Consider the following 17,330-nt stretch of genomic DNA (forward strand, 5'->3'; position numbering starts at 1 on the left):
TCACTAAATTCCCGTGCACAGTCATGGGCAGCCTTCTATATTTCTCATCAATGTTATGATTCAGAAGCTAGAGCAAGGGAACTCTGTTTTTAAGCATTTTCCAGTTACATTTAAGAAGAAGCACGCTAAACTCTTGTACATAGTCGAAAAAGGGGCACTCATTCCTGCAACTAAAACCTTGATCAACATTTGCTGCCAGGTGAAGATCTGATTCATTTACATTTTCCAGCCAGAAAAGAAAAAAGATATGGCATGGAAGATTCAGGCATCTTACCAAGAATTTGCAACAGGGATGTGATGTAAAGGTTCGAGGACAGTTGTAGGTCATGGAGGGTCTTTTCACTAGGCAGTGTCCAACTTAGAAGCTATAAGCAGCTGGATCTGTTGAAGTATGCATTTACAGATGGTAGTCTAATAAGCCAGAATTAGTCCCAGGTGCTTGATAGAGCTTACGTAAAAAAACTCAAACCCTGCAGAGGCTAAAATATATCAAAACAATGTAATAACATAAACAGTACCTGATATAGACCAATGTAGTGGAGCTTAAGCAAAAATAAAAGTCGATGCGAGGTAACCATGAAATCATTTCTAACTTTATTATATAGCAACAAAAGTAAACAAAAGTAACTTACACGTAGCGGACGCTGCATGAAAAATGCTGAATAGAATGAAATGTGCACAATGAATAATTAGCAGTTAACACGTACAAATGACCTGACTTATGTTAACCTCGACCAAATCAGCCTCGCAGGTTAACTAGCACAAATTTCTTAGCTTCCCAAACAGATGGCAGCACCATTGCTCTTCTTGCTACCTTAGGTGTTGGCCCAAATGTTTAAACTCTTGGGCTGTTTAACCAACACGTACAAATGCCTTGACTTACGTTAACCTCCATCAACTCAGCCTAGCACGTTAATTAGCACAGATGTCATAGCTCTCCAAATAGATGTCAGGGCCATTGCTATTTTTGCTACCTTAGCTGCTGGCTTAAATGTTTAAACTCTTGGTTGTTTAACCCTCTAAGCTGTTTAACCGTCTAAGCTCCATGCCCTGCTGTTTAACCGGCTAAGCTACGTCCCTTGTTGGCTGTTTAACAGTCTAACCTCCTTGACTGTCAGCCCTAGGATGCAGAGGATTAAATCCATAAACCCGCAGCATCAGTAGTGCTTTCTGCAGCAAGCAGACTCTGCAGATGTTGCCCAACCTACCCTCCCTGTTCTGCCCCTCCCCTATCCATTTGCGACAGAGCAAGTAGCAGAGGCACCTAGGCATAGGCACGGGTGAGAGAAGCAAGGGTAGCAAGGTTGATCACCTACCCAGTAGCATACCTTCTGGTTGTTCCAGTCCTAACCCCTTATCTTGTTGCTGGACTAGTTTCAGAGTCTCCAGTTCTAGGTCCATATTTTGGCTCGAGGGTTAAAAGTGTCTTCAGACATGGAGCTCATCTCCTCTTCCGGTGGCAGCGAATGCGTTGATGAAAGCGAGGGCATTACTTATCAATTTGCGCACATTTTGCACGCGGCCAGTGACCATGGCCGTAACATTCCCGCTGGTGTTGAGATCTTGGAAGCCAGTGAGGCAGGATTCCAGGTCTGTGAGGGCCGCGCTCATCCATGTTTGCACGTTGCTCATATGAAACTGGAAAGTGTACGCCTTCAGTTGCTTCAGCTCCACTAGAGATCCTCTAATCTCGTACGTGGTGTCCCTGAAATTCCCAATACAATCCTTAAGCGCTGCGTTTTCTCTTTCACTCATCATGGCGCCTCTGGATTTGAGGCCGGCGGCCCAGACGGAAACGTTGCGAGCATTAAGCAGGCTGACTACCACGACCGCCTTCACAAGATCACTCTGCTTCGCCTTGAGACGCCCCGCGTAGGAAGAGAGCGACGAAACGCAGAGCTCTGGGTACGACAGAAAATGTAATAACAGTTCTTAGGGATAGGAGAAATGGGAAAAGTTAATCCAAGGCCCTATCGATATTCGCCATTGGGGATACTCGCTTCAAATAAATAGGCCTGGTACCAAACCCAGAATTCACAGGTGTCGTTGAGGGCTTGTCTTAGAGTCGAACCAATCGCCCATCTCTGCCTTTTCATGATGGATCCATCTCTGCTTTCCTGCTGCCTTACATGCCTTAGATGCTAGACCTGCTTGGTTGTTAATACCCTGGACCTGACCTGAATCGGAACTGAGCCGAATTAACCTGAATCGGAACTGAGCCGAATTAAGGCAGGCCAGCAGAAAGGGGAAATGAGGAAGGCAGGCCAGCAGAAAAGGGAAACAAGAAAGGGAGGCCAGCGAAACATGACACCTCCACCATGCATGGACACCTGCAGCACCTGCATGCACAACACCTGCCAATATGCTCAGACCTGCTAATATGCTCAAACTAAAATAGCCAACTTGCAAACCATTGTGCTAATAATTCAAACTAATGTTAACATTAATATGAAATCATTGACGGTCACTAATAATAAATAGGGTAAAGCAAAATAGCCTATGCTCCAACCTCTTCCGCCTCGGGAAGAGGCCAAATAAGATGGCAAACCAGCTTAATTTTGAAGACTTTGGTTATCCTGGCAATAGTAAACACTAGCGCATTTGAAAACTTTGGTCTAATCACCGTAATCACCGTAAATTATGTTACATAGCACTTCAAACTAATGCTATAGCAACGCATTTGGATTACTATAGTCCCTGGCCATTGCCAGATGGCAGGGACTAAAAATTGAAATGTAATTGCATGTTGTGTTTTCGTCCTTCTTCTCTTTGATCTAAAGGTTGGAGTATTGTGTTTTTTTTTTAAGAATTGAATAGACAAGACAAGTGCTCTATAGGTAGGGTGAGGGACAACTTCGACAATAGTTGGTGATGGTATCCTCGAGTACAAAAAAATAAAGAAAAAACACTAACCTCTTATAGCCATGGAGAGTCTAAAATCTATTACTTGTCTATAATGTGAAGCTTGTAGTTTTAAGTTTTTTTATTCTTACATATACTTAATGAAATGAATTTATCAACAAATGAAATATTGACAAAATTAGAAGACATGAGAATAATTGCAGGCTATTGTCTTTTTTTTGGAAATATACTCTATTTTACCTTCATTTGGGATGTTGTTTGAGCTTGCTGAAACAAACGAAGCACTTACGTTCTAACAAAAGACAACAAGATAATGGAATGAGAGATTAAAATGCAACGAGCTTTTAAAGATTGAAATTACCATACTTGTCATCCACTCACTTCAGTTGAGAAAATATACCTAAATGAAGCTCAAAAAGGAAATAAAATGCACCTAAATGAAATGAAACTCAAAAAGAAAATAAAATGCACCTAAATGAAATGAAGCTCAAAAAAGAAATAAAATGCCTCTCTGCACAAGCATACGATTTCTTAGAAAACACTTGAAAGCTAATTCTACCAAACCACCCAACAAATTGAGAGAGGTGCGCCAAATCCATGAAGAAAAAGAGGGATTTCGTAGTGGAAATTCAATTTCCAAATAATAACCTAGGGCACCAAATCATATAAAGAAATGCCACGAGTTGGCAAAGTAAGGGACAAAAAATCATGGTGATTGGATTATAAAGTTAATATTTTGAACACAAGTGTCTATTGGAGAATTGTGATTTGATTGTAGAAAATGGAATCAGATCGTATTATCAAAGGCAACAAAATTGATAAAATAAATAGGTAAGTTTGAACATATATTAAATAGACCACATAAAAATGGAAAGTATCTCTACAAAGCCATCAAAGTTTAACCCTTCACTTAGATCTTGACTTCAACTATCCCCCACAAGGAGAAGCATTAACAATGGATATCAACAGTGAAGAAGCAGTAGAATACAACCAATTCTCTACAAAGGCAAAACACTATTTTCTACCCTCTTCATGCATTATTTGCATTCACATTTGAACATTCGCTGGTGAAAGGAAAAATCAATACAACTCTTATGTATACAACTTTATAATAGAAATAAATCCTCAGAGATGAAACCCCTAATGCAACACCTAGTTCACAGTGGAAACATTTTTGAATCCACTAGCTGCCCTCCATACTCGAGATACAATTTACATTGTCATTTTTACATGGTTAAGCTCTTCATGAATTTTACGGTCATCAATCACAACGATGGAGGCATTATACATAAATCCATATTGTACCTATGCTCAAGAAATCACCACTCAAGTAGCTCTCAGTCGGGCTACTCGCTAAATGGATTTAGGCAACGATCTGAATCTTTATCTCGAATCTCGAATTGTTGGCATTGAATCTTATGTAGCCCGGTAAACTTCTGGGTGTCACTCTTGATCAACTGTCATTGGAGTGTGAAAAAGGATTATATACATTAACTTAAAGTGAACCTCTAAAATTACTGATCGAAACCACCAAAACAAGAGGAAAGATATCGCACCTTAACAAACACGCAGTTCTGCTGAAATATCATAAATACAGTTTCAAATTTGGTATTTAAAAAAAAACACAGGGGGAAATGAATATTGCATTACGTGGAAAACAGAAAACACTATATGCACTGCGAAAACAAAATCTCTTATGGCTCAAATTTGCCCTACTGAAATCGATTTTAAGAATTCGTGGCATATCAAGAAAATAGCATACTATATGAACCCCGGGTATGAGGAACATGTGAAATAGGAGATTAATAATATGGAATCAATACGGTATCTTTCAGCGCTTCCTCGAAATTTAGTTGCGCAAAAATAGAGGACGATGATATTTACGCAGGCCATGCATGAATACGCCATTACGGAGAAAATAGAAAACAGTATATGCACTGCCAAAAAAAAAAATCTCTTATGACTCAAATTTTCCCTACTGAAATCGATTTTAAGAATTCGTGGCATATCAAAAAAATAACATACTATATGAACCCCATTTATGAGGAACATGTGAAATAGGAGATTAATAATCTGGCATCAATACGGTACCTTTTGGTGCTTCCCCGAAATTTAGTTGCGCACAAATAGAGGACAATGATATTTACGTAGGCCATGGCAGCCACGAGTATCTAGACAACTTTCAGTCACGCAAGGAGGGGGTGGCTCGTTGGGTTTCCACCATTTGCAGATGTTACAAAGGAAGAAGGGTTGTGTGAATCTTTGCCCTTAACTGTGAATGCAACTATGGGGGCCTCAAGGTTTCTCCTAACAATGAGTGCGGTTGTAAATCGTTTTTTTTGGCTAATTATTACTATTTTTTTCTTTTCTAATTTTCTAATTATTAATCTGATGGTACACAAGTTTGTAATTGTCTAAAATTTTGATCTAACATTGTAGACTAGTACACGGTGGCAGTTGGGAGAGTTTCTTTCAGAGGGGAATGCCTTAGGGTGTAATTATTTATTTTATTTTATTTTTATTTTTAGTATTTTATTTTTATTTTTAGTTTTATATAATTTTACCAAGTTAAAATTCTTATGGTACATTACAATATCTCCCTCATACCTTTTTTTTAGATTTAATTTAAAAAATGTTATAAAATAAAAATAAAATAAAATATTTTGATTTTGAAATGAGTTTGGGTTTTTGGGATCTGATATTGATGATAAGCAATGGTATTGGCCCATAGTATCCTAACAAAATTTATTTATAAGTTGATAATATCCATGGTAAAATAGGGTGAATATCTATAATTATAAATCTTGTTATATGGTAAGTTTATTTTAAGTATTAATTTTTTATGTGCTTATTAATTAAATTTAAATATTGTTACATAATCATTATTTTACACCACTACATCTCCCTCATACCTTTTTTCTTTTAGATTAAATTTAAAAATTGTTATAAAATTAAATTAAAATAAAATATTTAAAAGAGGTTGATATACAATCTTTTTTACATTACATCTAACTCTTACACATCTCCTCCTATACCAGGGTGTAGAAGGCTTGGGTGCAATGAGTTATGAGTGAAATATTTTTTGTTATAATATCAACAACAAACCAAGTGAGCACAATGAAAATGAAATTAAAGATAATTTATAAATTAATAAAACTAACCAAAATTTTGAATTTTTTTTAATAATATTTTATTTTAATTTAAAAGAAACTAATGTCAACCATGAACAAAAAAAAAAAACATTTTTATTAACTCAATTTTTAAAATAAATATTATCTCTTAATATCCTAAAAAGTTGAATTCAATGATAGAAAAAACAAAAAAAAACTTCTATCAACATTAACCAAGTTTCAATTCACAACTTTCTACACCTTCCCTCAAAGTCAAAATGGCATCCTGCAAAGTGGAAGTAATGTTTCGATGAATTCACAAGCGCGCTTGAGATGATAATTCTACCCAATGCCGTAAATGCAGCTTTGGAATATACAATATTCTAAATGATGTGACCGCAAATATTAGACAACACAAAAACAATTGCAATACTAAAATTCATAAAACACTTCTACCATGTTTTTAAAGATAACATTCCTTTTACATTTGCCCCTCATAGAAACACTGAAATACAGATGAGAAAATAGTAAGGCAATGAGCACGTGGTCGTTTGATATACAAATGGGTGCCCATCAATACATATAAATCAGAGCGATCTCATATGATGAACAAAATCAAAGCCTTTATGTGAGATGGAAAACCATCAAACTTCTTCATGTACCACGCTTTCATTGATAAGCTTCAACCTAATAGATATATATAAAAAAAAAACCATCAAACTTCTTCACATACCATGCTGTCGTTGATAACTTCAACCTAATAGATATAAAAAAAACCATCGTTACAGTGCAGAAGCCAGATAACTTCAACCTAATAGATATAAAAAAACCATCATTATAGTGCAGAAGCCAAAATCAATGTGGGAGATGAAGGCGAGGCCAACGAAATCAATAATCTCGAAAAAAAAATATTAAATTTATCACTATAATTAAAAAAAATATATATAAATCACAATAAAAGAATTAATTTATAAATAAAATTCATCTCTATTGAAGGGGGGAGAACAAGAAGATAGGTGTCTCACAAAGCAATGGAGTTAACTAGAGCCTGCGATCGGTCAAACCCTGCAACGGTGGTTGATCTGCTCCACCGGTCCCTCTCAACACCTGGGATCCAAAAGATTTCTTGCACCAGATGGAAGAAAGGGAATTCGACAGCGTGTGCCTGGGCTACGAAGCTCATGGAAATTGAGCAGAGCGTCGACAGAGGGAAGGCGTCTCTCGAACCCTCATTAGAAAGGACACTCCGGAGCTATTACTCTGTAGGGTTATGGCACAAAGCGATCCTCATGGACTCCAACGTATTGCAGGAAAGCCGCCGAAACTCAACGAACGAGGAGCTAGAACTGGGGCATTTTTACTCTCCCCTTTCCATGCACAAACTAAACCCTTCGCTCTCGCCTTAGAGCACGAGGAGCAACGACACGGGAGTATCTGCAGGTTTTAATATTGTTTCGGTTGTTGCAATCAAAGATGGAGGACTGCATGATGCAGATCTGGCCCCTCTCCTAAAGGAATGGCCAAAATACTGCAGATCGGTCCGGATCTTACTGATCTGGCCACTATTTGAGAACAGGCAGCACCCAGACAGCAACCCGGTGACATTGTGTATAGATCGAGCAGAAGGTTTGAAGAACTAGACATACAAATGGCAGATCCACCCACTACGGAGTCAGATCTGGAAGATTTGGACACAGATCTGGTCCAGATCTTCATTAAATCAACTGAGGGCAAACACGACTGCATGCGGCTCAGTAAGGGAATGAGCATACATGCGTTAAAAAAGGAAATCCAGGGATATCTTGGAATCCCTGCACAATACCAAAATCTTATATACGCAGGATACAGTATGCAGGACAATCAAACTCTCCAGCAATACGGTATCACTAAAGATTCAACCATTTTCTTAAATCTCCGACTGCGTGGCGAAGCACTGGAACCAGCTCTAAGAATACAGGTTCCTTTCGGGATGCTGTGAAAGGGAAAGAAAAAATGAAAAATAAAGAAGCACCACCATCAGAGGCGCCAGGACCCTACATTGTTGAACAAAAGCCAGAATCACCAACGCTACAAGTCTCTATGCCAGAGGTAACTAGTTTACATTCTGATTTATGTAAAAATGCAGTTATTTGCAGATTTAATGGCTACTGGCCAAAATCAGATGCCCTGCACCAATGGATCTTTACAACATGGACATTAAGCTGTGAAATTTACCTTTGTCCCAAAGGGTACTTCATAGTCAGATTTAATACAGAACAAGAACGAGACATCATTATCAATCAGGGGCCTTGGTTCTGGGGCATTGCTAGCCTCTTCCTTACCCCCTGGTTTCCTGATTTCGACGCTAATACAATGAAAGTCACAACGATGCCTGTATGGGTGAGACTACATGGTCTCCCTCTACACTTTTGGCACCACAAAGTATTAGCTGCCATTGGGGATTCCCTGGGGAAATTCCTAAAAATGGATGAAGACAGAGCTATCAGGGGAATATTTACATTTGCTAGAATATGTGTAGAAGTGGACCTGAGTCAGGGGTTACCTGACCACATCACGTTGAACTACAATAACTCTCAATGGATACAACAACTCGACTATGAGAACACAACGTTCCGGTGTAGGGGATGCATGCAAATAGGGCACCTTCAATATGACTGCCCTTTTGCTCGAAAGGACATCAGGAGAACCAAGAAACAACAGAAAAAGCCCAAAGGCTGGTAGCACACCGAACCAGTGGAAGAAGAAGAAGACACAAACGTGGAGCCTACAGAGAACCAGACAGAACCCGATACTCAAATGAGACAGACATTTACTCAGGAAGAGAACGCTCCAACTACAAATTTTGGGCCTCACATTTTGGATCTGCAACGAGAGCCAAAAATGGAAATAAGCGACATCAAAAGAACCCATGGATCAGAGGGCTCGGAATCAGACAAAGAACTCCACCAAATCCCTATGGAAAATCAGCTAGCCATTATTACACCCACTCTCGACACTGGTGGTTGGCGACGGGTGGAGAAGAAGAAGGGCAGAAAAGTCTAGTCATATTGGAACATTTTTTATCTTTTTTTCTCTACATCTTGTAGCTTCCTGTCACAACAGGAACAATCAACTGCAAATTTGTGTTTTTATTTACTCTATTTGCTACCTGTCATTACAGGAACAACCATTTGAATATGCATCATGCATCTACAAAATGTAATTTTATCAATATGAATAAAATTACGACTTTTTTCTTACGGGAAAAAAAAAATTCATCTCTATTAATAAAAAAAATATGAAATCTCACCCCAATCTGAGATTTTAAAACACCTCCTTTCACTCTAGTGTATTAACCCATTGCCTTCTCTCATTTTATTTGAATTAACCAAATTATTTCATTATTAAAATTTTTCCCTAAGTTCACAAAAAATAATCACACAAAACGCCACAAAATCTTCTTACCATCTCAAGAACCCTTCTTACCATGTATTCTCTTATAAATCAACAACCATTCACATGATGTTGCATTTTATCTCACACAATCTTAACCAAAACACTATATTAATATAAGAAAATAAATTGTTAGTTCATCGAATACAAAAATGAAATTTCATGACCTTCATATTACTAGCTTACTAGCTTTGTTACCTTTGCATACATAGTTGTGACCTAATTTCATGACATTCATACTACTAGCTTACTGGCTTTGTTGGCTTTGCATACATAGCTGTGACCTATTTTTCCAGCTGCTGACACCCCACATGCTTGCAATGCACACCCAAATGTTAAACTCCTGAATTTTTTGATGCCCATGTTGACCACTATGATGAGACCAAAGGAACCTGAAGTGCTTCATCCATATTCTCTCTTTGATTCGACAAAATTTCGAAAGTTTTTTGGGAACATGGATACTGCATGATGAAGGCTCTTTTGCATTGTGTTCTCAAACCCTTGCAGATCACTTAGAGAGAGAGGCATCATAGATATGAGAAAAAGGATAATCTATGTGGAACAAAAGCAGTTTAAAAGAAGTGGGTTCTTGGCTATGGTCAGCTAAAGATAGAACAAGCATGAGTAAAAACACAAAGGGAAGTGGGTAGAATAAGAAATATTTCTTGAAAGAAGCCATTGCAGCAGGTCTTCAAAAGCCAGTCTGGTTCTTTGTCATCTCCATCATGACCCTTCATGGCCTCGTACGCATACCCTTCCAAGAACTCGAGCCCTCTCTGCAACAGCCACATCGGTGCATCAGAAACTTCCCACTCGCCCTCCAACATCTTCAGGGTGACACTCATCCATGGCCTCTAGTTGGGATTGTCCTGAATACACCAGAAAGCAACCTTGCTCCGGTTTGGTCCTGCCTACATTGTGAAAGGCGGGGATGAGTTTTGCACTGAAATGGCAAAGCGCATCTTGAATATTGTAGCCTATGACTCTTGCTGAGTATTTACGAGGGTGCGAAATACATTTAAAATTTAAAATTTGGGGAATGTTTTCCATGCATGGATATGTGATGGTCATCCTGCAGATGGTTACATGATGCCTATGTTTTGGATGGACCAGAAAAAAGATATACTTTGCTGGAGACCGAGTAGGATGCCAAGATGGGTGTGCTTACGTAGGAAATGTTAGATGCCAGAAACAAGAAATGTCAGATGCGAGAAACAGTTAGTGGTGTAGTAAATACCCTAGAGCATGGTAAATATTGGTTGCCTAACAACATTGCTCTATGCCAACATTAAAAAAAAACAAAATTACCACATAAATGATGAGGTCACCACCATCAGCAACACTACTCAATCGAGGTTCATAGAAGATTCTCCTATCAAGATGTCAGAAATTTCTACTATGGCCATGGAAAAAAATAAGGGAAACCACATGTAGCTCTCAATCCCTTTGGATAGACAGGGAGCCAAAAGCGGTGGAAGTGGTTTGGAAGGCAGCTTTTCCATGTGCTTTAACACGTTGCATTCATTGATGGGATGTTTTAAGAGCTCTTTTAAAAAACACCTTCGGTGTAGTGAAAAGGTAAGAAGAAATTATTTTAATGTTTATGAGACTAAAGATAGTTTATGTGACAAATTGCTTTTCCATTTGATTCTTGTATTTAGTCTTTTTGTGTGAGGCCTCACAATAAACACTCTTAGCTTCTCAACAAACTCCTCTCTAATAAATTATCCCAAGAGCTAGCGGCCAGAATATCTGCATAAATTTCCCTACTATTTTTAAAGGTCTTGCATTCTAAAATGAAATGTTTTTCTATTTCCACTTTTCGGGAAGAGAAAAAAATACATACTCTTTCTTCCCACATTTTTTTTGGCGATTTACAATTCCCTATTTAACTGAACAATGAAAATTAGTCTACTGACTTTCCATGAAATATTAACCTTAATAAAAATAAAATCTTTAATTACTTAAGCATTGAAAATTAATCTATTATCTCTACATAAAATATTAATCTTAATAAAAATAAAATCCTTAATTACTTAAACACATACACATGTGTGTGAATCATTTAAACACATGTGGCATCTTACTAACCATTACACTTAGCGTCTTTATGAACCAATTATTGTTTGTTTACCTTGTTTCAATGCCTAGTTCAACGTTGGTACACATGTTAAAATTAAAATTTACGGAGAAATTTTCCATGAAAATAATATATTGGTCGAAATGGAGATCCAGAGCATAGAGTGCAATTGCATACAACACAAATCACTCTTCAATATTTTATCGATTACAAGAATTACAAATATATAGGACATAATACATGGACTATGACACATTGGGATCATGATTCCAACTCACAACATAGGAATTAATAACTTCTAGACTGACCCCTGGGGACTCACAATGACAACTGCATATGACATGGATGCATTACTTCCAACACCCTCCCTTAATGTTTACATGGAAAACATATTACAACAACAATAAATAAATATATGTCCGACTAGTTTTTATCAACACCCACATTCACTATGGAATCTCGCAAACACCGCTCTTTCACCACCACATCTTCAAGTTGTTACTTGACCTCCATTTAAAATGTAACCGCCTCTGACCATCATTGATGAACTTTGCAGGATCAAAAATATTGACACCTCAGCTTGTCGAGGCTTCCGCGATAAGAGTCATCAAGTAATGAACCATCCTATGGACCAACCACCATCTGTCAGATATTTCTCTTTTAGCTATCTGTCAGTTCATAGGATGGAGGTCTTCATACTAAATGTGTTCAAAAGTTGATCAAACAACTTGACCTTACATGAATTGATGTTTCGAACACCGGGGCTTCCATTTTAAGAATCAACAACCCTTTTCATAACCAAAATTACTAACACACAAGAATTGACATTTCAGACACCGGGGCTTCCAGTTCAAGAACCATCAATCCTTCTTTAATATGAATTTACACACAACTAAATATCAAACGCACACCACAAAATAAAAGACACATTTAAACACACAAACAAAAATAAATTAAGTAAAGCAATCACCCAAGCCCTCCCTTCAACTACCAACAATGCACACAATGCAAGCAACTCATTATGTCATGATGTTGAGTTTGAATATACTCAAATCCTATTACACAGCTTATGTCCTTCTCGTTCACCTTGCAGAAACAATCATGTGATTGGTATGTCAACCGATGCATCCCATATTCGATCTCACGATCTTTTATGTGCAAATGAATGCCCTACAACCCTTTGATGTTACGTCTAGCGACAGATCTGCAACCTTTGGTCCACAATCCTTGGAATGGTGCTTGAACCAACCGACTTATAAAAGATCCCCTTATTTCCCTCTTTATCAGCTCCAACGTGGCCTGGCGCTCTTCCGCTACAAATCTAGGTATAGAGATAGGAATAGAATCGTAATATCCTGCAGAGGCACAAACCATGGCGTATTTTCTTCCTACACGAGTTCATCTATTTGATATGGCCATATGATTTCACAGATCTGTTGACCATGGCATAATGACCCTCAACGACCGAGAATCCTTCCATGCAGCCACTGCTACTTGGACAGAGTTGAGGAGTGTATCTAAATAGCTCAATCTTCCTTGACTAAAGTCGTTGAAGGGAAGAGTACAAAGGGCTAAATGGAAACCAAATCCAACAGTTTGAACATCGTTGTCCTGAGCCAAAACCACTACAATTGAAAGGAAAATAGGTTTCTCTTTGTTTCTGTGTTAACACCGATCCAATAGCATTGAAAATGACGATTGTCTTCTTGCAAGGAAGTTTTTTTCATGAAATTGGCGACCCCTACAGATGAAAGCACACAACGAACAGATCTACAAACAAAAATAAAATTTACTCACACAAGACAATATATCAAACACTCTCTTACACTATCTATTTACATAGAAATAATCTCAAGACTTTCTCACATTTTTCTGGCCCTCCGGTGAGGAGTTAAGCCAGTACCTACTCTGATACCATGTTAGAAATTGAGATCTAGAGCATAGAGTGCAATTGCACACAACACAAATCAATCTTCAATATTTTATTGATTACAAGAATTATAAATATATATAACATAATACACGGACTATGACACATCTGGATCATGATTCCAACTCACAACATAGGAATCAGTAGCTTGTAGACTGACGCCTAGGGACTCACAATGACAACTACATATGACATGGATGCATTACCTCCAACAATAAAGACCTTGCCACATGGATAAATGAAGTAACTTAGTCATTTTATTTCATTAAAATTATATGCTATTTAAAAAAACAAATAAACAAACAATAACAATATTTTGACAAAATTGATTTAAGGCTTCTATGATCTATATCAAGTTATTGAGACATGTTTTTGGTGATAATCATATCAAAATTTGTTTGTGGACGCATTTCAAACTAACAAGTGTGGTTCATGGTCAAGGCAAGATTGTGAAGTTTTTTAATATGGATTTTATAAAGCTTTTTGAGATAGATTCAATGGTTAATTTATTTATTTTTCCCAAAGAAATTACAAATTTACATTAAAAGAAAAAAAAAATTCCAAATCTCTATCTCCATAACCTTAAACTTATATTATTATTATTATTTTATAAATATTTTATTTATTCATAAAATTTTAAAATTATTTTTTAAATGGGTGGAATATATGTTTTTAAATATAGTTTTATAAATTTTATAATTATCATGAAATTTAATGAATTTAATGGTTAAGATATATTTTTCTTAAAAAAATAAAAAATAAAAATAAATATTTAAACCTACAAAAAAAATATATGTATACATTATTTTAAACTTTAATAATCAAATCAATTCACAAACTTTATTGTTTCTTCCCAGATCGACGATGTATTCTCTACTGAAATTTTTCTCTCGTACATTGTTTTAAACTTTAATAATCAAATCACTTCACAAAATTTATTGTTTCTTCCCTAGCCCGAATCGTCGATGTATTCTCCACTGAACTTTTGCTCTCTCACCAATGAAAAACTTATCATCATTCCTCGTCGAAAGATATATGCTTAGCTCTGTGTTAACCCTTCGCTCCTCTGGAGGCTTGTAACCGGTGAGGTCCACAATGTTGGAAGGGCAGAGGAAACAAAAAAGAGATTCACACATGAAACACACAAGCTGCGGCTCTTCTATTGATCAGACAAAACATGATTCTTACAATGAACCCGGTGAAGGATATTTATCCTTTTCCAACTAGCTACTTGCCTAAAATATCTTGACATGCATGAACATGCAACCACACACTAAAAGTCTTCTATCACTTAACTCGACTTTGACTCAACACTCAAACACTCAATCACTCGGTTAACTGACTCTCTATGTTTTGCCAACTCCACATGCAGGAGTAATTACAATTTCTAACACTCCCCCTTAATTATGACCATATGACTCAATATAACTTAACTTGAATCGATTATCACTCAAACATGCCTGCTATTCTATGTCTCAGCTAGGCTTACAATGACTTAAGACTTTCACAATTTTGCATTTTATTTTTCTCTTCTTCCAAATTTTATATCCTCGAAATTGCTTCAATTTTTCTTTGACTTGTCTTGAACTTGTATTGAATAACAATTGGATCATGTCTTCTACAACTTCCTCTTCAAATATTCGTTCAACTATGGACTGTTGCCATAACATTTCATCTTCAAATTGTCTTCTTTGCTTTGCTTCTTGTGCTTTATATTCCTGAGTTTCTTTCTGCCATATTTGTTGATAGCAGAATCTTAACTCTTCTTGACTCCATTGCTGAAAAATGGTTTCAATGCATTCATCTTTGTCTTCAGAAACATCCATATCATTCTTTTCACTTTCATCATCAGGTACCGTTTTTTTTTTCTTCTATAATCTACATCAAATTTATTAACAACCTTGCTTTCAAATTCTTCCCCCATGATATTCTGAACACCCGCATATTAAAAAACAATGTTAAAAACATATTTAATATTAGTCTCTTCAGTGAGAGCTTCATTCTCTACATCTGCCTTCTTTTCAACTGCATGGAGGTTGTCTTCCATTGTTATGTTGTTAGTGGATATTCTCATCAAAAACTCTTCAATCACTTTATCTTGTTCTTGACCATCGACTGCTGCTAGATGACATATTGCTTCATGAGTAGTTCCAACTGCTTCATATCTTGTTGCTATAGTGGCAACTTGAACCTTCAATGTTTCATCAAACATTGCACTTACCATATTGTCACAATCAATTCTTGTTTCAAAAAATAAACCACACATATCATCAACATAATGTTCATCTGCACTATGGTGGGATATCCGAGCATGCACATGCTCATTGTCAATTTCATTGACAATTTCAACTTCACCAAATCCATCAGCTACGGCTCGATTCATGAATTCACATATAACTTTTCAGTCATCATCCACATGTGCTTCATCACAGTGGGATTCACCATCATTTGTATCATCCACATTATAGTGGAGTCCTTCGACATTTATTTGCTCTTGCTCTATTTCACACACAGAGGCTTCAACTTCTCTCTCTACAATCTTTGTTGCATATTCTTCATCCATATGCATGCTTGCATAATGGGTTTCAATTTTATGGTCTTGACAACCATCATCCACTTTTGAGTGGGATTCTCTAATCTCTGTTTTCCTCTTAGAGTCTTGCTCATGTACTCTCAAATCTGCAGTTGACTTCTTTGCTTGTGACATAACTTGTTGTTGCATTTCACTCTCCTTTGTGCCAAACTCTTCTTCCAATATCTTCCATGCTTCCTTGGAAGTTGTAGCTTTTGCTACCTTTCACAAACACTTCTCATCCAATTCATATTTTATAAAATTCAATGTTAAAACATCACATACCACATCATATGGGTCATTATATTTATACTCAATTAACTCTTTAACTCTAAGAAAAGTTAACATCTTGATAACCCAATGATCAAAATATTTACCTGTAAACATAGGAGGTGGTAGCAAATCAAAGCTACACCAATCACCTTCGATTTCTTCTTTGTCTTCTGCTAGACTTCTTAGTTCCTCAGCTATTGCCTGAACCTCTCTAACCATGGAAACAATCTCTGCCTCTTCTTTTCAATTCATTTTCTTAGTCTTCTTCAGTCATGCCTTGTGACCCATGACTGTTGTCATTCCTTTTCATATAGCTTCTTTGTTGATTGCATGATGTTGTCTTCCATATTGCCCATGAAAAAAATATAATTTTCAATATGCACCCCCATAAGGCACAATCTTTACCAAAAAACTGTCATACTTGACAAAACACCAAATTTTTTTAAATAAACTCACTTTTGCAAAAGCCCAAAAACTGATTTTTAATGAAAAGTCTTTTCCTTATAATAAACCTTTTATATTATGAAAAACCTTAAAAAAAAAAACTCCTCCATATAATAAATCCCTTTTGTCAAATAATCCCTTTTGTCAAATATCCTTTGATTATTTTTTTTGTTTTTTAATATAAAATCTTTAAAAAAAAATTATATAAAAAAAAAATCTCCTTTTATATATGAGTCACACTCATATAAACCTTCATATTCAAAAAACACTTCTCTTTAATAATAAATCACACTACATAAAAAGCTTTACGGAGCCCCTTTTAAAACCTTTGAATCTTTTTAACAAAATCTCATGAGTCAACTCTCACTTCTTGACTCCGTTAACGTGGCCTGGACTGATTGAAGCCTGCGTGCTAACTCCTTTCACAGCAACGATAACTTTGACCTGAGTGCATATTAAAACAGGGTAAGTCCAAAAATTGTAACGCGACTCTCTTTTATGCTTAGCAACGTTATAACGCCCTGCATATCACAATAGCTCAAACAAGAGAAAAAAATGTTTCTCTCCTCTCCTTCACGAGAAGGAATTGCTGATCTGTTTTCCTCACTTTGATACCAATTTGTTGGG

At 36.7% G+C, this 17,330-nt stretch overlaps 1 protein-coding gene across 1 annotated transcript; it reads right to left on the minus strand.

Moving 5' to 3' along the window:
- Positions 1-1,428: 1,428 nt before the first annotated feature.
- On the minus strand, positions 1,429-2,096 carry LOC149249571 (pectinesterase inhibitor 9-like). Its single transcript, XM_089453409.1, has 2 exons — positions 1,997-2,096; positions 1,429-1,901 (listed from the first exon to the last, which is right to left on the minus strand). Exons 1-2 carry the CDS (start codon positions 2,094-2,096, stop codon positions 1,429-1,431), a joined length of 573 nt encoding a protein of 190 aa, XP_089309535.1.
- Between the last annotated feature and the right edge of the window lie 15,234 nt (positions 2,097-17,330).

Source organism: Pinus tabuliformis, chromosome 7 (assembly GCF_031772625.1).
Source record: "Pinus tabuliformis cultivar Carrire ecotype Pingquan chromosome 7, CPIR1, whole genome shotgun sequence".
NCBI lineage: Eukaryota > Viridiplantae > Streptophyta > Pinopsida > Pinales > Pinaceae > Pinus > Pinus tabuliformis.